Source organism: Botryllus schlosseri, chromosome 1, assembly GCF_051294905.1.
Source record: "Botryllus schlosseri isolate E-star chromosome 1, Bs_hap1, whole genome shotgun sequence".
Classification (NCBI taxonomy): Eukaryota; Metazoa; Chordata; class Ascidiacea; order Stolidobranchia; family Styelidae; genus Botryllus; species Botryllus schlosseri.
Window position 1 is genome coordinate 30,541,912 of NC_137236.1, and position 23,106 is coordinate 30,565,017.

General features: G+C 41.0%; 2 protein-coding genes across 4 annotated transcripts in view; one reads left to right on the plus strand and one right to left on the minus strand.

Moving 5' to 3' along the window:
• LOC145447190 (uncharacterized) overlaps window positions 1–6,484 on the plus strand; it is a 56,977-nt gene extending 50,493 nt beyond the window's left edge. For all 3 annotated transcript variants that reach the window (XM_080325608.1, XM_080325600.1, XM_080325616.1), the window contains one exon: window positions 5,994–6,484. In XM_080325608.1, the coding sequence (XP_080181734.1) occupies window positions 5,994–6,235 (242 nt within the window). In that variant the 3' untranslated portion in view covers window positions 6,236–6,484. The remainder of the gene's footprint in view (window positions 1–5,993) is intronic.
• Window positions 6,485–11,212: 4,728 nt separating this feature from the next.
• Window positions 11,213–23,106, minus strand: part of LOC145447284 (RNA polymerase II elongation factor ELL-like) — a 39,169-nt gene continuing 27,275 nt past the window's right edge. Inside the window, exons 8-14 of the mRNA XM_080325711.1 lie at window positions 22,536–22,650; window positions 21,417–21,541; window positions 20,533–20,909; window positions 19,294–19,333; window positions 17,560–17,653; window positions 15,241–15,363; window positions 11,213–15,179 (exon numbers count right to left, since the gene is read on the minus strand). Of these exons, the coding sequence (XP_080181837.1) occupies window positions 15,018–15,179; window positions 15,241–15,363; window positions 17,560–17,653; window positions 19,294–19,333; window positions 20,533–20,909; window positions 21,417–21,541; window positions 22,536–22,650 (1,036 nt within the window). The 3' untranslated portion in view covers window positions 11,213–15,017. The remainder of the gene's footprint in view (window positions 15,180–15,240; window positions 15,364–17,559; window positions 17,654–19,293; window positions 19,334–20,532; window positions 20,910–21,416; window positions 21,542–22,535; window positions 22,651–23,106) is intronic.

Below are 23,106 nucleotides of genomic sequence, written 5' to 3' on the forward strand. Positions count from 1 at the left end.
CAGTTCTAAGCCATGCAGCAAGGTCTAAAACGGTATTTTCTGTATCATTCCGTTCTATAAGATGGACGCAATTGTACCGAAGTAAAAAAGCGGCTATAAATCCAGCCCGGCCTTGTGTGAGTTCATTGTCAATTGTTACTGAATGGTTCGTCGCTGTTTCACCATAATTTCTTATCCTTGGCATATGGATCAGCTTGGATCAGACGCTCATCTATCCAGGTAACACACTATGAGCAGTGGTTTGGGTTAATAAAGCCAACGAGCCTGAGTTTCAAGATTCCAACTGGAATGGCTGGATGAAGAGAATCAATAGTAATGATGCAAAATAGCGCGCACAGATCGAGTTCCTTCCAGTTATTGAAGGAGACCCTGATGACCTCAAAACCTTCTACGTCAGTCTTAAAGAGTGCACACAGCGCGTTGGGATAGTGAACGTCGATCTTCCGATTCGAATGAAGGCTATATATATAATGAAGCAGACAAATTTACCAGTCATTCCAAGGTTGAGTGGTTTTCACCTACTGAAATCTTATCTTGGACCAATTGGTGACAACATGGAATATTCTGGGCTACTAGATGTGATCCAGTTGTTCTATGCTGGAAGCACAACAACCATCCACATCATGGATGGAGGATGTTTTGACAAGGCAATCCCTCCTCACCTCCTCGTCGATGCAGCTATCTATCAACATACCATGGAAATTGTCTTAACTGAGGATAAGCGTGGTGACATGAAGTCCTTCATGGAAAAGGTGACTGGTGGGGAAATGGGAACCAGACACTTGTGACCCAGTATTGCGAGTATTTGAGCGAAGGTTTGAAGAAACGTTCAATCGATTCGCAAAAAGAGGAAGAACACCTGCACTCTGGGGGGAGTACCAATACATGGTAAATATGCCCAATGCCCGAGTGTCTCGCAGACCACAATGGGAATCTGTCCTGCATTGTTACCAAGATGCTTCACACCGGCAGTCCATCATCCGCGGTTCTCAAACCTTTTTTCGGCACACCCCTTGATAAAAATTATCGACCCCCCCCCTCTTATCGAAAAGTATTAAAAATAGCAACCAATGTTTGCAACCCCAATGCATTGTTTGGTGGCACGGAAGGTATTATGGCTGTTGAGACACTTCTCAAATATGTAGTTGCAGTTGAATAATTTATTAAACATAACCAAGTGCAATGATAACATGTAGCACATAGATATTTTAGCGATTTTGGTGCCTAACCCCTTCTATTACCCCACTTGATCTTAGCTCGAACGGACCTGACCAAAACCTAAATAAAAACCAATGGCAGCTACTCGCATTTACCAGTTACACTTCATTCAGGGACATCTTCTGATTATAGTGCAAGGTTCGCTATCATTCAAAATCTAGATCAGTGTGTGGGTGGTACGGCGGAATTATGACATTTCAAATCGAAAGGCCTAATTAGGAATATTTCCATTGTTGAAACTGGAGGTTTCAGCACAAATTAAACTCATTCCGAGTTCAAGAAAATCATTTCTCTCAGGCGGCTTCGCGCCTCCCCTCAGATGTTTCCTCGACCCCCACACCCAGTTTGAGAACCACTGAATTAGAACGTCTGCCGCCCACGGGAACCACGTTGGTGAATCCGCAGAGGAAGAATGAGCAACAGCTTCTCTGACCACAGATGTTAGGTGCCCACTCTCAGTCATCTGTCAGATGTCAACCGGCGAATGGAGGAGGACGTCAGTAAACATGTACCCGTTCACAGAGAGCTTACCAAGACACAGATGAAGCGAGATGCAGGGGCCATTGAACTTGTCCTAAAATGGTTTGAAGAAATGAAGCCATTCGTCAACGATGGATAAAAGGGGTTGCTCATGTATTTCACAACTGGATTCACAAGTATACGGTTGATGACGTAGTCGAAATACTGAGGGAGCAGCTGAATTTAGGATGATCATTGGCCATGCAGATAAAACCTGGATGAAAAGTCAGTGACGCCGACCATGGTTGTCTTGTCAAAGGTGAAAGCATGGTTTTAATGACTCGAGTCACGATTTTTTATGACTCGACTTGACTCGAGTCATTTTCTAAAAATACGGATCTGTGTATTGACTCGAATTCTCGAGTCATTGCGCATGACTCGAACCAAGTCATATGACTCGAGACTCAGACGGCCAAGACCAACATTTTATGATAATTTCGAAGAATAGTAAAGTAACCAAACTATTGGGATTTCGTCTAATAGTACTAGTACTTGAAAATGTGACCAGAAACTGCTAAAAGTGAGGAAAACTAGTATTTAGAAATGCGAACCATTCGATATCACCAAACAGAGTTATAAAAAAGGGGATTTAACATCGCTTTAACTGGAAACTGAGCAGTATCAACACAATGACTTACAATCGGACTCGAGCCATAATGCCATGGCTCGGACTCAACCCTCTGCTCGCTGACTTGGACTCGGACTTGACTCGCTGGTGAATTGAAAATGAATCGACTTGACTCGAGTCAAAACTATAAAATTGAAATTGATTTGTGACTCGGAGCCTTATGAGTTGGTTACAACCAGAAGTGGGGTCAACGTCAGACATGACAGGGAATTGCCAACAATTATACCCAAGCTACGTGCAGTATCTGGGCCGTTGCTTTCAGAATGTCATTGTGGTCTTTGATGGTTACAGCAGTTCACCAAAACATACAACATGTTTTCAAGGAAGACAGCGACAGGAGTGATAAAACCAGAGGCACTACCTCTAACAGAGGGCGCAGCTTCATAATGTTCACTCAGCGAGTACCTGCAGACTCGGGATTTGATTCTTTTACAGAACTTGTCTCCGAACTCCAGCGATTACGGAAGGACAATAGGCGTGCTTAGATATAAGCCTTATGAGCTAATGCAGTTCAGAAGCTATAGTTGTCATAATACTTTGCAACAACCGAATATACAGCTGCAAGAAGAATGAGGTCACGTGCATTTCAGCCTGTGGAGTATGTAAAGACCCTATAATGCAATAATTGCAGTTACGATGATGTTGAGTCCGAAGAAGGCATAGGCAATGCCTGTTGAAATGTCTGATATTTTGTATGTGAAATAGGCTACCTCTTCAGTGAACGAACATGGCTATGCGAAATAGGATTTTGTGCATGAATATAAAAGTGGGTGTGGCGTTTTTCACAAAGCAGAGCCTGTAGTCAATTATAAGTGTTAACAATCAATTGAGAATCATGGAAAACCATTATTAAACACGTCCTAAGTTACTTATGGGCGATAAAGATTTTTTTAATTTCATTTATTTATTTATTTTTTAATTCGTCAAATTCACAAAGCAGAGCCTGTAGTGAATTATAAGTGTTAACAATCAATTAAGAATCATGGAAACCCATTATTAAACACGTCCTAAGTTACTTATGGGCGATAAAGAGTTTTAATTTTTTTTTTAATTTTTTTTTAATTCGTCAAATTTAACCGCTTTTTTTGGGGGTTTCCCACAAGAATTGAACTTCAACATTTTAACATATGTTATTACACACCTTAACAAACATATTGGTGAAGAAATTGTTTGGTAACAATATAGTTCACAGATTTTCATAAGTTTCCCTTACTAAAAAGCAAGTGTATAGTAATGCCTCTATTTTCCGAAAATAAAGCTACACTAAATATAAATTTTGCGATACTCAAAATTTTGTTATAAACGTAAACTAATCGCGCAAAGTGTTGAAACCGTATCCGATACAACTTCTCCGTATTGTTCTTCGCCTAAACTTGGGACCTTATAATATGGGGTAGGTCGCCATGTCATGATATTCTCTAAAACGGGGTTTTCTAGTAAACAACGGGTTAGTATCGCATTTTCATATCAATACTGTTATTTGCATCCCATGATGCGATAGAATGCATATTCTGTCGAAAATTGATACCTCCTGGGATGCATCAATACGAATCAAGCTCTCTGCACCTTCGGCATAGCTCAATTTGCAGCTTTTGACAGTCCAAGCGAACGAATTAAGACTGTTTTCAAAACTACTTACTTACTTGTGTAGATTTAAAACCAGTCAAGTCTACTTCTACTTCAAGTAGTTTTAGGTGGCGTATGGAAGAAGTACTTCTACTCGTACTTGAGTCGATTTTTTGCCGCTACTTCTACTTGAGTAGCTTTCTTGACTACTTTGACCACCTTTGGTCATACCCTTCTATGCCATCAAACTATCTGTTGAGATTGTTTATAATCTGGTTGCATTTAATGATATGACGATAATGTTAAGGGGGGGGGCGCGAAATTTGTCACTGTCATAAACTCTCTCGTATTCGACATTTCATGCTGGTGACGTCATATTTTGTGCTACGATTGTTGATATACGCTGTTCTTTTCAATTCTCTACTAGTTGCTGACGATTACCCCTGACGAGTGTCAGCCGGAAATATCCGGGTTCATTTCAATAAGAATATACTATTCAACTATCATAAAGGGAGGCGAATCTTAAAAGTTTGTGAACCACCGATATAAATAGTGCAAGTAGACAAAATACACTTCGATGACTTGAATACTCCAGAGAAGTAGAAGTTTTTCGTAACATACTACAACTGCACGAGTGCACGCACATTCATCACAGTACAGTGTTGGGATCGAGTCACTACCTTCGAGTCACACTATACCTTCGAGTCACACTACCTTCGAGTCACACTATACCTTCGAGTCACACTACCTTCGAATCACACTACCTTCGAGTCACAATAAGTCATATCGAATCAATGCACATTTTGACTCGAGTCAAGTCAAGTCACTGGATTTTCGAAGGTGACTCGAGTCAAGTCAGGTCAAGTCACGAGTCAAGTCACTATAGTCAAGTCATGTTGAATTTTCAAAGTACGTGGCATGATTCATAGCCATTGCATTCTGTTAGCTGTTTTAAATACAGACGGAGTCCCCATATATTCTGCATTGCGGAACGAATATATAAGGTACCTCCAAGAAGCTGTTCAAATAGAAATATTCGCTCAAAATGGCATGGTATCGCTCACGCATATACGTAAAACTGCTAAACTACGCAACTAAAGGTATAGCTGGAGTTTAAAATTATCAGGATATTATACGAAACCTCAGAAAGTTGGAAATATTATATGATGTAATACCCTACCCATCTTATATACATATCCATAATATACAATTAAAGCTTCCTGCAATAGTTAATGAGTAATATGAACGTATAAACGATATTCGTCCGATTTAAATCAGTGGCTCCCAACGTGGGTGATATCGCCCCCAAGTGGGCTATTTAAAAAAATACAAGGGGGCGACTGGAGGCGAAATGTTAGAACGTCCAGCGAGATATATTTAATTGACACGATCAAAAATGCGCGAGAAGACGGCTTATTCTGCAAATGATGCGAAAAAATCATCTCAACGGAAAGTAGACGCGAAAGCCGGTTTTTTGTGCACCTCTACCACCAAAGAAAAATGACATTTTTCTAGTAAATTCACTAGTGATCAGAGTTGAGTGAATAAATAGGGTTGATTATATGAGTCCTGGACACTGAAAGCAGTTTATAGAATAGGGCTACATTGCTATTGCTTTACTACTAATATATTACTAATGACTACAACGTAAGCTGTAACCTCCGATCACTGCATTTGCGGTGAACTTATTTGTGGTAGCCTATATTGCAGGCTCAGTAAAACGCACAATTGTTGGGTAATGGATTGCTCTCATCAGCATACCGTTAACTATCCGAACTTATACAAAATAAATCGATTTATTCGACACCGATTACTTGATGATGACTTGAAATTGACTCGTATATTTTGCTTCGAGTCACGAGTCTATCCGCATTCCTGAAATGTCGAGGAGTCAAGTCCTTATAAATTGCAAAATGACTCGAGTCAAGTCAAGTCATACGACAAAGCTAGCTCGAGTCATCCCAATACTGTCGCAGTATATAGCCTACGATTAAAATTCTGTTCGAAATTTCAACTGCCTCTCGTTCTGTATTTTTTTTCACAACTAAAATTCGCCTTTCAGGTGTTGATATTCCCAAAGACGCCTACCTGCCGGCTGGTCTGTTGATTATCCCAATCAACAGCGCCCTGAACCCTCTCCTTTACTCTGATCTGCCGGAAATTGTATGGGAGCGAGTGCAAACCTGCGGAAGATTTTTGCGGTCCAAAGCGCATGATGAATTGGTCGTCGTGGAAATGCGAGGAGAAATGCATCGAGGTCTACAAAAAAAAGGTCCCAAAACGGCAATATACGCAACGCCGTAATAACGAAAATATTGAGAAGAAACAACTATACGGACTATATATATACACGGAAAGACAAAACAGCAGTTTACCATTATAAGAAGTGTAGGCTATAAATGTAGGGTTGCATTTAAAACAAATGTTGTTTTAAAACATTTTGTCGTTAACGTGTTTTAAATAGTGTTTCAAACAATTGCCATTAAAAAATGTTTGTTTCGTCAAATGTTGTATGATTATGCCATAATGGTGTAAATATACTTTCTAAAAGCATGTTGTACGAGCCTACAGACGACTTTCACCCGATATAGTCGACGTATACGATATGGAATGGTTGCAACCCTCGAAATCGTCTTCGGTTCAACAGTTATAGCACGTCTATAGTTATAGGCTATATATCATCGGTACGGAATAGATGTTCCCATGGTGACGTTGACGACAGCCGACCTTATAATGCTGCATAACGATGTAGTCCTCGCCAAAGACAATTTCTGATCCGTTTAAGACAGAGGTCGTAAGCCTTTTTGGACAAGGATCGACTTCATCCTATGTTTTATATTGTCAATGTCAATCCATTGTGAGTTGTGACCGACACCTTTGGAGGTGCGTGACGCCAAGGCTAAAACTACAAGTCTTAAACAAGGGCCATGTTTGGAAGATGGGTTTTTAAAAATTATTCTTTTTTCAAATGCATCCCAAGGTATATTGCATTGGTTCTCAACCTATTTGAGCACCATCCGCACAGAACAACCGAAAATTGTTATACAAAAACAAAAAGATACTTAAAAGTATATTGTACAGATGTGCAATGCTATCGGTTTAGGCCACGGGTAGGCACTCCGGACGGCGGGACGGATAAGGAAAGATAAAGCACTTTGGCGGGCCGGATTACAGAATATATACATTATTCGCCTATTTAATGTACACATATTTAATGTACACATTAAGTTTAAAGCACATGGAGACCAACAACAGTATTTAATGAATTGATTGACCGTAGCTGCTGAAGTCAATCAATCAGACATCTGTGGTCGGTCTGAGTTGTCAACAAGTTCTTTGAACTCTGGCTGCATGTCGTATGTATAGTACCCTTAGTAAAGACTGCACGTGAACATCAGTTATATTGGAACGCAGACATGTCTCGTTAAGGTTCGAAAATACATGTAGGCCTACATTCGAACAGAGCAAGTATAGTTTCATGTCCATCTTTCTCGGGTTGGCAAACTTGGATTCATTCTGTGACGCAGAACAACTATCAATGCTTTTGGAATAGAATTTCACTTTCAGGGTAGAAACTCCAGTGTTGTAACCAAGTCACAAGTCAATCTCACTGTCATAGTTTTGACTCGAGTCATTTTCAATTCACGACCGAGTCCAAGTCATCGAGCAGCGGGCCGAGTCCGAGTCATGGTCATTGCGTTGACTGCTTAATTTCCAGTTAAAATCTTGTTTAGTCCACTCTTTATAACTGTTCAGTGATATCTAACGATTCGCATTCAACATTTACTAATTTTTCGCACTTTTAACAGTTTCTTGTCCCATTTCCAATTACCGCTACCAATAGGTGAAATACCAATAGTGTGACTATGGTGTTTATTATTCTTCGAAATTACAATGAAATGTCGGTCAGTGTCGCCTGAATTTCGAGTCATATGACTTGATCCAAGTCATCCGCAATGACCCGAGTCGAGTCGTTTCCGTATTTTGCAAAAATGACTCGAGTCATCAGACAACCGTACTCGAGTCGAGTCATTACTAGAGGTGGTCAAGGTAGTCAAGAAAGCTACTCAAGTAGAAGTATGAAGTAGCGGCGAACAACTCTACTCAAGTACGAGTAAAAGTACTTTTTCCATAAGCCAGCTAAAACTACTTGAAGTAGAAGTAGAATTGACTGACTTCAAATCTACTCAAGTAAGTAAGTAGTTTTGAAAACAGTCTTAATTCGTTCGCATGGACTGTCAAAAAGCTGCAAATTGAGCTATGCACAAGGTGCAGAGAGCTTGATTCGTATTGATGCATCCGAGGAGGTTTTAATTTTCGACAGAATAAGCATTCTTTCGCATCATGAGATGCAAATTATAGTATTGATATGAAAATGCGATACTAACCCTTTGTATACTAGAAGACCCCGTTTTAGAGAATATCATGGCATGACGCCATACCCCATATTATAAGGCCCCAAGTTTAGGCGAAGAGCAATACGGAGAAGCTGTAGCCTATCGGATACAGTTTCAACACTTTGCGCTATTAGTAAACAATAATAACAAATATTGTTGATCGTAAAATTTATATTTAGTATATAGCTTTATCTTCGGAAAATAGAGGCACTTACTGCACTTGCTTATGCTTCAACATGTATAGCCCATGTTCTACTGAAAAAAGAACTGAAAGTAATTAGAACTCAAAGTATGATACTCGGAATTGAAAGTGAAATACAAATACCACTTCTAAAAAGCGTAAAATATATTTCATTTCTTTTGACCATAAAGCTTCAAACGTGATCTGCTAAAACAGGTGTAACGTTAAAAAATGCCAGATTTTCCATATTTAGCAGGACACGTCATGGGCTGCTATATCACGATATGATAGGCCATTGCTAGATTGCGTAACGGTAGTTTCAAACGTTGTGGTGGGCCGTATTTACTGCTATGAAATATTTTATATGGGCGACAATGCGGCGCGAGCGGAACCAAGCAATCCGGTATATACATTATATTCACTGATACTTTCGTGAAAACATATATGTTACTCACCGCGCGCGAAGCGCAACAAAAGTTCTGGCTGTACCTAACTTTTATGAATATTAAATGTTGGTACTCCGTGAAAACAGCCCCGAAATTCCTCAGGCTATCTTTCGTATTCGGGGATTAAACTATTTCTACTTGACAAACTGAAAATAGCGAAAAGTAAGTAAGTAGATCACAAAATATTACGAAGTAGAAAAAATCAGATCTACTTGAGTAAGTACCAGAAGTAGAGGAAAACTAATTGAGTACTTGCAAAAAGTAGAAGTACTTCGTTACTGACCACCTCTGGTCATTACAACCTGGAGAAACTCTCTGTGGGTTGGTCAAAATCCCTTCGCGTGCCGTATGTTGTTATCAAGTGTCTCATTGATCAAACTATTTCTTTGTTTCGGGAGTACAGTTGGAAATATTACTTGTTTTTAGTCACCACAATAGTGACAGTAGAACTTTTCAAAATTCCAATTTCTCATCCGCTTTTAGCTATTTTGTAAAATGTGTCCATCTTTTCGGATCACAATATATCGTAACTCTAACAATCATTTGCACTAGACCAGTGGTTCCCAACCGGGGAGGAATTCCCCCCTTGGGGGGAATTTTGCAATTTTTGGGGAGGAATTCCACTTTAGAATTGTAACGGATTTCCCAAAATGTTCATGTTCGAACTGTGATGTTGGCAACCAGTTATATCAGAGCGTATGCTCCTTATAGCTGTTTTTGCTGAAAGTATGTTCAAATGCTATTTGAAATCTCTTTCTCACGTACAAGTTCGCCCTTTTTTTTTGAACTAGTTCAGATGTGCTGAAGTTCGCAAAACAATTTTGTAGGCAAGCGACGGCCTCTCAATCAAATATATTATAAGCGAGCAAATGTCGTGCCGAATCTATCACAACAAGGCCTCTAACGAAAGTATTTCTTATATTTTCGTGTCAACATTTTTATAAAGTGACAAAATATTCCACCGTCATCGATTCAAGTCAAAGAGATCGCTAGCCTTGCTTTATTTTTAGTGAACAGCAACTCGATCGAAAAAATGCATGTTAAACTTGGTGCAATGTTGCCGAAGCCGAATGAGTGTCCTAAATTTCAATGAGCTCAAGCAGGAAATCTGATCACGTGTATGTTATATAGCAGGGTATATATCAGAGCTTTAACCAAGTCACGAGGCTCCGAGTCACAAGTCAATTTCACTTTCATAGTTTTGGCTCGAGTCAAGTCGAGTCATTTTCAATTCACCATTGAGTCAAGTCCGACGGTCCAAGTCACCGAGCATAGGGTCGAGTGCGAGTTATGGTAATATGACTCGAGTTGGAGTCCAATTCCTTGTTTGACTGCTCAGTTTCAAGTTAAAGTCTTGTTGAACTCACTTTTTATAACTCTGTTTGGTGATATTGAATGATTTGGATTTATAATATACTAATTTTCCTCACTTTGAGCAGTTTATTGTCGCATTCTCAAGTACCAGGACCAATAGACGAAATTCCAACAGGAAGGCCACTTTACTGTTCTTCGAAATTACAATGAAATGTCGGTCTTGGCCGTCTTATAGTTACGAGTCATATGGCTTGGTTCGAGTCATGTACAATGACTCCAAGTCGAGTCAATACACAGATTGTCTCTAGTTGAGACGAGTCGTTTCCCTATTTTGAGAAAATGACTCGAGTCAAGTCGTGTCATCAGAAAATCATCAGAAAATCCTGCTATATATGAAAATACCAATATTATTGGTCAAATGCATACGCACACTTGAGAAAAAAATCGCGAGACCAGCAAATTTATGCATACTGATTTTTCACAGCAGTGTTATTAGCGATTGGTGCGTGATAACCCGAAAACACAAATAGAAGGGTGGGGGGTCTGTTGAGTCAAGCCTTCCACAATTTGTTTGATTGGGACCAAGACCATTGTTTTTGGAGTTCTACAACGTATTGTTACAGCCCTGCTAGAAACAGACACTCCGTACCTCCGGTCTTATTCTTCGGTCAACAGGTGATTGCGCAGTAAAAAATGACCTTTTTTAATAATCGGGCAGATTTCTCCTAAGGGGGGAATTTTGGCTCAAATATCGGCCAAGGGAGGCACGAGATGAAAAAGGTTGGGAACCACTGCACTAGACTCTCCACACTATGACTCAGACACGACCTCCGCTCCCCTTGACCTGAGTCGGTGGCGAATTAAAAATGACTTGACTTGACCCGAGTCAAGTACAACCCTGCCGACGTCCTCTGCGTAACACCTACCGAAGCAACACATCATATGTTTTCGATAAATTTTATTCTCAATAAACTCGCTCAATAAAACAACGGAAAGCACTGTCTCACGAAAAAAAGTCCATTTCACAAATACAGCGCGCAAGAATCTCACAATCGTCGATGTGTTGGCGCGACAGAAAGTTTGCCACAAAGGAAATTCTCGATTAGGCACAGGAGGATGACGGGTAGGACAATGGAAAGATTCGGAAGTGGAATACAAGCGTTGTGACGCGACAAGAGGGCTGTCACCCGCGAGCAGAGTATCATATCCCGGGCTGGGACTTGAAGAACCTAGTAGGGAATGTAACAACCGGGTCTAGTTAACATAGTGTTTGGGTTGTGTGTTCTTAAATAGGTGAGTTAGTGTATCAGTGCTCGGATAAGAGTGTAGGCACATATACCAAATTAGGCCGTGAAAAGCAGATTTCACAAAATCTCGACTGGACCTAAATCGAGTACTGGGCTTAGAGTTTAGTATTCGAGAATCATTCGCAATAACTTACAAGAGTAGGGATGATGTGGAAGGGTCAAATATGCACCTTTTATGGGACCACAACTTCAGAGAAATCTCAATGACGCACTGGACTTTGTACTGCACGTTTTGGATGCGGTGATACTAGGGTTACCCCATATTTTGTGATCCAAAAAAAAGGACACTTTTCAAAAATTTTGAAAGCTGCAGAACCCTAAAAGAAAACTGGGTATTCTGAAAACTCTTCGACCGATAGTACTGTATTGACAAAATAAAAAATACTCTGAAGTTTGAGTTTTTGATCGCATTTTAGGTAATATGCTACTTTTTTTGAGAAAATGAAAACAAATTCCACAAAAAGAGGACATTTAGGCGTCTTCCGGGGACACTTTCAATTTTCAAGTCTTCGGGTTTTAACGATGTTGTACTGCAATGGATGTTATATTGAGAGCAGTCTTTTCTACCACGAACCAGCTCTTTCAATTTAACGAAGAGGACAAATCCTCGTAAAAGAGGACATATGGTAACCCTAAGTGATACGATCAGTAGTTTTGTGAAGCCCACAAAGCTTAAAGGGATCTGTGATGGAATTACAAGGGATCTGTGATGTAATTACTCGATTCAGATGCGAATACTCTGCTCATTAGGCCCAGCACTCATACCTAAGGAACTTGATCGGTCTGTCACGTGCACAGTAATGGGATAAGATACAGGCAGGGTAGCTGTTCTCCGTAACGCCCACTCGAGGAATGGAACTTGCATCAAACGACGTGCTCTTTGACATAAAAACACCACATGACCACACAATAGGTTCGCACAAGGGCAACTTCACAGACTGGTGTAAAGCACGTAAACTTCAGCGACCTGTTCGAAACGAGAAACGCAAAAAAGGATCTTGACACAGCTGTATATAGGACAAAAGAGAACAGAGAACAGATGCTTGCAATAGACGACCTGCTGAAATGAAATCCAATATCCCGCAATATAAATCCCGGTAACATACGGAAACAACACACAAATCACATCATCATTAGTAACACGAATTGGCTTGTACCAGTACATAAGTTTTCCGGATAAAATTAGCACACACGAACAATTTTAACGTAGAGCAATGGCCAAGATTTCGCTGCTTGTACAAAGCATGCTGTTGCAATCGCGAGCGGAGTTCATGGATCTTTCGATCCGAGGAAAATAGTCAGCTCATTACATATCGTCAGAGTACCACATTAGTAAAGACTTTGTACCTTATTTTACCGGATATGCTAACGTTTCACTCGTAAGGTAACTGAGAAGACTGCAACTTGGCAACAATACGATCATCGATCACTCAATTTATCAATTTCAAGCAACAAACGCATTCAAATGCTAGGGAAACGTCAACGGTAGCTTACTTGGCAATAGGAGCTCAATTCGCGGACGCACGCCCGGAAGATTTTGCGGAAGGCACCAGCGGCCAGTCGCCTCCCGAGCTTACCATAGATATTTTGAACCGCAAATAAATAAACGTACACCGGCGGGGGGTTCTTGAACGTCGGAAAATATAATGTTAAAGCAGTTTCACGGAAAATAATATATAATAAATTACAAGCGATTTGTACAGCGCGCAGCCTTCTACTTCCTTATTTTTTCGGGTTTTAAAAATAAAATTGCTCACTATAAATATTCTTATCAGTTCGACACCATTTCACGCTGAAGTTACACCAAGAATCGCCATCTTTTCATCATATTTTTTTCAAGGTTTTCAAGTTTTAACTGCACAAAATAAACACCTTTTTCTCAAAAATCAGCAGGTTTGAAGACCTATTTGTCGAATGCGAAATTTGCAATCTCGATATATGAGCGGTATCGCGCCGAATGTGAATTTGGCAAGAACCAAATTCACATTCAACAAATAACTTAGTCACTGTACACTTCCTAATCAAGCAAAATTCAGGAAAGAACATGCGTGTTACTTAAAAATTCCGAATATCACATAGTTCGAAACCTCTATAATATAATTCGTTGTACAGACTGCGTATGGAGATAACATCTCAAAGATATGGTAGCCAAAACACGTAAAGACCGTAATCACTAGCGTATACGATGCACCCTGGCATATTTCGATAGACTAAACATAGTATAAGGGAACCAATTCTTTGTAATTAGAGTTTGGCCAGGCTAGCATGTAGGCTACCTGGTGATGCGCACACAAGCAACATCGCTGCTTATCAATGCTTCAAAGTTCAGGCACGGTACAGTGTCGATATTAGACTTATAATCTCACAAACGAGGGTTAAAAGAAATCACACGGTGGTACTACGATAGGACGTCTGCCCGCGGCAGTTGAAAAGAACGCTATTTCGATTATTGAACTGTGATTTCAGGATTCTGTAAGTGTATTCATGTTTCACACACATGTCTGTGTACTATCGGACAATTTGAACTGGTTGGGTTGAAACTTTGAACAGGCTACTGAATACGCAATGTCGAATGTCGCGCAGTTAACGCCTAACTCGATCAGATGCACATTCCTAGAGGCAGACGGCAGGATATTTCAAGACTTATTTCAACTGATACAGTCATTCTAAAGTCGAACATGCTGTCGTCTGCAAAATCGCGGAATTGTCAAGAATACAAAGGCGTAAACACAGAGTTTGGTGAGCTTATATCAGGGGTTCCCAACCTAGACAGGTTCACGAGCCGTTTTCACAAAGCCATGAAGGAATTTGAAAAACAGCACTCTTTTGAATTAATTATCTCACAATCTACTACGATATCATGAGGTTCCTCATGTTTTACCGAGGGATCTTTGGCGGCACAGAACTTCAATATACAATTCGATACTATATTCATATCCCCCCATTCCAACATGAATTTACTATTCAATTTAAGGATTGAGCAAAATACGTGGCCATCAATTTTTCAGTTTTCAAAGGGTGCGAAGGGGTGAAAAAGGTTGGGAACCACGGACTTACACCATTACGGTTGGATAACACAAGAAACAAGCCAGGTACCAATCTATTTGACAGAAGAAATACCAATCCATAGGCATATCGACACACACAGTTTATGCACACGCCAAACACTGCTCTTTGTGGGCGAATTTCGATATTGTTACCTCTGCATCTTGTTGACGTACACATTACAAGCGGAAGACGCTGGTTTTGGTGACTTATAAGCCGACACGCAACACATTGTCTGAGCTTTTACACTTTACGATCACGTTTTTTTCCCCATAACCGAACACACACAACGATACCCCGGCGCCGATTCCGTACACACATATTTTTTCGGGTATTTTTTTGCTTACACGGGCGTTCAATCCCAATAAATAACGCGCGACGTATCTCTCGCAGATCTCACGCCACTTTGGTCGCGGGCTGCATAGAAAACTGCGACTGGTTCTGCGGTCGGTTGTGGGCGAGCTTGTGCTGATCGAAGGCGTTGACCAGCTCCTTGATATGCCGCAGCTTACGATGTAAAAACAGCCACCGGGCCTTTTCCTGGTGGTATACGATGTCCTGAAATAAGGAGAAAACTTATGAATAACGCCATACAACGTTGGCTCCGTATTGTACACACCTTCTTGGTTTTCTGGTACTCCTGAATGACCTGCTTCGAGATTTTCAGGTAGCCTTCCGAGCCCTTCTCGTACTTGTGAAGCTTGCTTTGTAACGCCTCAAACTTTTTCGCGACGTCCGAAACCTGGAATTAGAGAATGCATTCCCTCTGCTTTTTCCGAGCAACCGAGTAGGATTCATCTAGTTGTATCACTTACTCTACGTTTTCAAACTACTTCAAATCAGTGTCGGGATCAAGTTACTACTTTCGAGTCATTGCACATTTTGACTCGAGTCAAGTCAAGTCACTCGATTTTTGGAGGTGACTCGAGTCAAGTCAAGTCAAGTCAAGTCACGAGTCAAGTCACAATTCCAGTCCAGTTGCCTTTTCGGAGTATGAGGCATGATTAGGCCTACGTCATTGCACTTTGCTAGATGTCTGAAATACATATTGAGTGCATATGGTCATTGATTCTGAACCGATGAACAAGTATAGAGTTAAATATACCAGCAAGAAGGAGCTCTATCGCTCACGTACAGTTGGAACTTTTAAAAAACTATGCAAGTAATTGCACAGCCTCAGTTTATAGTTACCAGCCAAAATAGAGAAACGAATTGATAAGATGCAATACATCACCCATTTACAAATTGATATGATACAAATAGAGCCTACGCCAAGGACTATATAAACTATATTGAATTCTATTCAAATAAAAACAGAGGTTTGGTTAAGGCAAGAACAGAGAACAGAAATAGATATTTTGCTATTCAACTACTTTACTACTAGTTTACGACAACGTAAGCTGTAAGCTTCGATCACTTCGTTTGCGGTCAATTTATTTGTGAGAGAGCAATGGAGACTCCGTAAAACGCACGATAATTGAATGGTTGGTCGCTCACACGGGTTGCACCAGCGTTTCGCGTACAATTCGAACATATGCAAGATACAGTGGTTGTTATCGGCATCGATTACTTGATGACTCAAAATTGACTCGAGTCAACCCAACACTGCTTCAAATATGACTCAAACCGAGACTAGGACTGCCAAGACAGACATTTCATTGTAACTTCGAAGAATAGTTAAGTCACCGCATTATTGGTATTTCGTCTATCAGTCCCGATACTTGGAAAATAGGGCCAGAAACTCTTAAGACTGACAAAATTTACTATAGTATGAATGCGAGCCGTTCTATATCACTCGAGCAGAGTTGAAAGAGTGGCTTGAACTTAAAACTGAACAGTGCACATAACGACTTGAACTCGGACTCGAGTCAAAACACTATGACTCGGACTCGACCCTCTACTAGCCGACTTGGACTCGGACATGACTCGGTGGTGACTGAACATGACTTGACCCGAGTCAAAACTATAAAAGTGAGACCGACTCGTGACTCGGAATCTTGTGACTGGGTTACAACCCTGCTTCCATGAGAGTAATTTACAGTGTTACTTCTTCTAAAGAGCTTCTTGGAGGTGCAAAACTTGATTACGCAGTGGAATAGTATGTTCATATTGAAATTAACCTGGATATTTTCGGCTGACACTCGTCAGGAGTATTCGTCAGCAACTAGTAACGGATTGGAAAGAACATTGTATATCGTCATGCCGGTGGCGGCGACGTCATATTTTGTGAGACGATTGCTGACATCGAACGTCTTTTCCAATTCTCTGCTAGCTGCTGACTGTTACCCCTGGCGAGTGTCAGTCGAAAAGATTCCGGTTCATATCAATATGAATATACTGTTCACCAGGGTTGTAGCCAGGTCAAAAGGCTCCAAGTCACAAGTCAATCTCCCTTTTATAGTTTTGACTCGAGTTATCTCGAGTCATTTTCAATTCGCCACCAAGTCAAGTCCGAGTCCAAGTCAGTAAGCAGGCGGTCGAGTCCGAGTCATGGTATTATGACTCGAGTCGGAGTCCAAGTCATTGTGTTGACTGCTCAGTTTCCACGTATAGTCTTGTTAAACCCACCTTTTATAACTCTGTTTGGTGATATCGAATAGTTCGAACTTATGATATACTAATTTTCCTCACTTTTAGCAGTTTCTGGTCGCATTTTCAAGTACCAGCACCAATTGACGAAATCCCAATAGTGTTTACTTCACTATTCTTCGAAATTACATTTAAATGTTGGTCCTGACCGTCTGAATCTCGAGTCATAGCGCTAGATTCGAGTCAAGTCGAGTCATTTCCGTATTTTGAGAAAATGACTTGAGTCAAGTCGAGTCATCAAAAAATCGTGACTCGAGTCATTACAACTCTGCCATTCACTTTCCCCTTCTGTTGAGTCGCAACGCTGATTACTTTGACCCCATCTGATAATTCTAACGGCTGCACTCACGTTGTTATGATGGTTGAGATATTCCTCGTACTCGGCGTAGAAGTCATTCTTGTACCTGTCCCGCTGTTCGTCACTTGATATTCTAGTATATTTTCTGAAAAAACAAAAGAGCGAGAAATTCATTTTTCGCGTTGAACGTCTAGCTACTATGGTCAGGCCTGATTTTTTTCATGTTATGACAACGAAACTGTAACAGAGACGACTTACAAACTACCAACCTAATTAGTCTACGGTCAACGAACACTGTTTTTTTAGCAGTGCTAGTTCTAGTTTTCGTTGCGGATTTAGAAAAATGAGTAGCTCCAAATCTAATTGCGCATTTCAATGAAATGCGCTTGCCGAACAGCTAGAAACGTCGATTGGAGCAAATCGCGATACCGGTGTTCTGTTGTGTGATGTCCTTGCAGCCATTGCTAGCTCAGAGTCCTCACTACCAACAGTGGCGTAGCCCAGGCAGTCGGTTATGGGGGTCGAAACCTCTCCGATTTAAAACTCGTGCTGACGTTCGTTGAAAGTCGATCAGATCCCGATATCAAGCCGCTTTTTTCAGATAGTAAGTTGCGGATTGTCAAGGGTCGTTAGTTCTAGCATGGTTGTAGTTCCACACTTTGAAAACCCAGTAATTTGTGCAAGTACGACGTAAGAGCTTGAACAGTGGCCGTAGTTATGTGGTTGCAAGACAAAATCTTGCTGACGAACAAAATCCATTTCACACATGAGCCGATGGAAAATGACACAGGAGAAACGGGCAAGGAGACAGTTATTCGAGAATCATGTCAAAATAAGTCAAAATATTTTGCAACCTGCATTTCGTTTGTATCGTAGACGTTTGCATTGTCTGCGAACTAATCATTTGACATTTTACAGCATGCAGCCTACTGTATAGGCCAGAGTTGTAATGAGTGATGATTTTCTGATGACTCGACTTGGACTAGAATCATTGCGCATGACTCGGGCCAAGTCATATGACTTCAATCTCAGACGGACATTTCATTGTAATTTCGAAGAATAGTAAAGTAACCACACTGTTGGTATCTCGCTTATTGGTACTGGTACTTGACTATTCGATGTCACCAAACAGAGTTTATAAAAATTGGTTTTAGCAAGTCTTCAACTCGAAACTAAGCAGTCAACGCAATGACTTGGACTCGGACTCGAGTCATTATACCATGACTCGGACTCGACCCTCTGCTCGCTGACTTGGACTCGTATTTGACTCGGTGGTGAACTAAAAATGACTCGACTTGACTCGAGTCAAAACTATAAAAGTGAGATTGACTTGTGACTCGTAGCCTTGTGACTTGGTTACAACCCTGGTATAGGTCTACTGTTGTAGACGGCCCATTGTCAAGCTACCTAGTAAGGACGGACACTTTCTACAGAGAATGTAGGAAAGCATCTTTCGTTGTTGTATTAAAACAAATTTGAATTATTTCTACCATAATGCGTGATGTAACTACCAGAATTCTTCACAGCTCCAGACTTCCCTAAAACACGGTTTTTCAGTCCAAACTACTTCGTGAGGACAGACAGTTCCAACTAGGAATGAAGGATGTAGTACAATTCTAATTTATTTGTGCGAAAACATCAATTTACATACAAGAGGTAAAAATTTTGTCAAAATCAAATGTTTTAAAATTCAAAAACGTCAAAATTTAAATTTTTTAGGGCAAAACTTTCAGTAATTAGGTAAAAAAAAGACAGCCTATTCATAACTATTCACAGTCTGCTTACCTTAAATAATCTTCATCTAGCGATGAGACAGATTCGTCGTCTGAAAACACATGCGAAAGATTGCTCGTAAGGTAAAACAGCATAACATGTTACGAACTAACTAGGAACGAACGACTGACAACTGATTCCAGTACGTCGTGCGTGCGCTCAGACGTGATCTATCCAGTTTACCGCAAGGTGTAATGAAACAGGTATGGTCGAAAAATTGCCAAATCATATTTAATGCGACGAAGCAGCGGCATTGCATATTTTGTGGTCGCATAAAAGGCACATGTTTGAAATTTCAACACAGAGCATAGGGGAGAGGAGGCAAAGATGAGACATGCATTCCTGGAACCAATTTTCTAATGGACAGATTCCTATGTTATATTTTTATTAGTCTGTGTAAGTCATGTGGATTCATGTTTGTAAGGGCATACCGATCGCGATATTTCTTATTATAAAACGACATTACTGGAGCTGATAGAGTGCAGTGTTAGCAGTTTAATTGTGCACTTATCTCTGAAAATTAGTTTACACAAAAGTATTTTTTGATGTTTATACAATAATGGAGGTGCGGGGGGGGGGGTAAGATGAGACAGAGCCATGGGTATTGGAGGACTCTTCCATCGAAAGCCTCGTAATATTACAAATTTACTGTTCGCAGCACACATAATGGAGTATTTATCTAGTGCTTGACCAGATGTGACATTACAAGGCAAAACCAAAGGGAACTTCTATTGTTGCATGATCGCAGGGATAATTAGCTTTCGATGTCATTTAAATTCGTATATGCTGCATAAATTCCATTTAAAGTGAATTATTTCATTCATGATGTCGCTAGTTGATTCAGAATTTGGGATGAATTGGTGGTGTAATGAAAGAGAATTGCTTGGTGTCTCATCTTGAACACGGTGTGTCTCATCGTACCCTCACCCGCGGGGGATAGGTTGAGGCATTCGAGCAAGGATTTTTGAGGGCCAAGAAATCGAGGAGTATGTTGTTCAATATAGCTCAAAACATATTCATAAATGGTACAGATCACAGGCTTTCCATTGGTAGCAAAATTAATCCTCAGATGGCATTGCTCTATGAGTGGCGTTAAAATATCAAAAGTGTTTCATCTGTGCCTCCTCTCCCCTACTATATTGGCGTCACAATGAGTGACGGTCATATACTCAAGACGAAGTCTCATAGACTTATTAGTCCGAAGAAATTTAATCTAATAACACCCAAGCAAACACAAAAAGCGCCTCTTACCATTGGAGGGCACAAAATCGTCCGAGCTCATCGAAAAAGGCGACGGCGTCTTGGCCTCGTACTGTGGCGACGGCCTGACCTTCGCCACCTCCGGGCTGGCAGACGGCTTCCTGTGACCCCGGTCCTTCTGCCCGAAATTGGCGGTCCCAAACGAGATGCCCGCGTTGCCCGGGCTGCGGCCAGGCCCCCTGGCCGCTTTTTCCGGTTCCGCAGGCGGGGACCGCTTGACCAGGTGGGACACGCGGGCCTTTTTCACGGTCGGGTTGGTGTAGTCCTCGTCGGACGGGGGCGGTTCGGTCTGTATTTCGGGGGGCGAGTGGGTGTTGGAGTAGGGCCGCTTGCGAATATCGTTGTTTCCGGCGATTTCAGCAATTTTCCTGTGATACACACAAATCGGCGTTGTTAACAGACTTGTACAATAGGACTTGAAAAAACAAACTATTTTTCCCAAATCTCGCTTGCTAGGCGATTAAATCGTCAGCTTGTCTAAAAAAAATGATGCACATCAAATTTGAATTCCTGCCAACCAGTAATCACGAAGCTCTTACAGTCTTACAATCTTGAATTCATTATAAAATATTCAAAATTTATTGTTCAAAATTGTCTACAAAAACGACGCTTAACAAATTTGACTCAATTTCAACCGTAGATGCAAACTTATTGCAGTTATAAATTTTGGATATGGAAAAATAGCATTCACGGTGGGTAAACCCAGAATTATCAACAAAACAACTTGAAAAACGGATTTTTTTTTAACAGCCCTATTGAACAAACTATTGTATCAAGAATAAAAAAAATACAATGTCCTATTCCTCAAAACGCGCGACCAGATTTGAACTAATTTGGAAAAGTCGATTCGTTTCCAGTCGTCAAAACCCGCTTACTTCGTCACTGTCTTTCTTTCGGATTCCGTGTAACCGGGCCAGGCGTCCGGCTCGAGCTTAGAATATTGGCTTTTCATCAAGCAATGCTCCAGGCCGACCCCGGCCGTGTTGCGGCTAGTGGCGACCTGAAAGCGGCACGTTTCTGATTAGATGAAAATGGATCGATTTCAAAATCGGCGCAGTGTTGTCGCCAATTACAAATTTTACAAGTATGCCGCCCCCTCTCCAGAGGTGGCCAGTATCAATGTACTTGTAGCTTTTTGAATAGTGTATTTATATTGAAGTGAATCCGAATATTTTCGGTTGACGCTCGTCAGGGGTGATCGTCGGCAACTAGTAGAGAATTGGAAAGAACATCGTATATCAACGTATCACAAAATATGACGTCACCAGCAAGGAATTTCGAATACGAGAGCGTTCAATGTACTATTTTCAGATGGTACACCAACTCTTTTTGTTGACGCAGCCTTGGCCGGTGTATTTTGATAGAAGTCGACTCCAAGGCACACGAATGAAAGTGCGAACGGCCCCTCCCAACGACACGAAATCTGTGGTCTCGATGATTTTTTACCCAAGCGGGATTATTTATGGCCTTCGATTGTTTGGAGTGCTCACAGGGTTGTAACCAAGTCACAAGGTTCCGAGTCACTTTTATAGTTTTGACTCGAGTCAATTTGATACATTTTCAATTCACCACCGAGTCAAGTCAGATAATAGAGGATCGAGTCTGAGTCGTGGTGTTATGACTTAAGTCCGACTCCAACTCCAACTCCGCTCGAGTGATATAGAATGGTTCTCATTCACAGTATAGTAATTTTCTTTTCTTATTTCTGGTCCTATTTTCCAAGGACTGATAGACGAAATACCAATGCTACGGTAACTTTACTATTCTTCCCAAGTCACCCCAAAATGTCTGTCTTGGCCGTCCTAGTTTCGAGCCATATGATTTACAACCTTGGTTCTGACCTTGATCCCAAACCTAACCCGAGGTAAGAAATACAACCTCGAAACTAAGATAAATCCCAACTATTCGAATTCTGAAGGTCGAGCTGTTTGGTGATTGTAGGGACCGCACCAAATCCGGGCGGAACCCAAAATGATCACGCGACACGCACTTACTTTCTGCAATGCCTCCAGCACACGGCTCTTGTCGGCGGGCTTATCTCGCTGCAATCTTAACATAATCTCGGGAAGCTTGTACGGCCGCAGCGCCAGGAGATGAGCGACACGTTGCCTGAAACGGATATACGTTTTGAAATTGAGAAGTTCTCGAAGTAGATTTTTGCCGACTTCTGATATTTATTCGAGTGGTTAAATTTTAGACTACTCCCACTTCAACTTTTACCAGTTTTCTACAGCAAAACTGCTTACTTTCAGCAATTATGATTCTTGAAAGCGGACTTCAGTTTTGGGTTAAGTTTGCATCGATCTTTGATGTGGAATCGCTGTGAGAACCCCGTGATATATCCGTCAAAGTATAGATAACTAACCTACGGATAGATACGCAACACCCGTCGTCACGCTTGCTTGCCCGGAGGAAATTACTGCTCAGCAATCTGAACGCAACATAATTGTTGATCCCATAGCTGACGACCCGCGCGCTTAAATTCAATCAAATTGATCTTATTTGAAAGCTACTGCCGCACTGATTCCGAAAATAAACATTAAAATCCAATCAGGGCAATGGAAC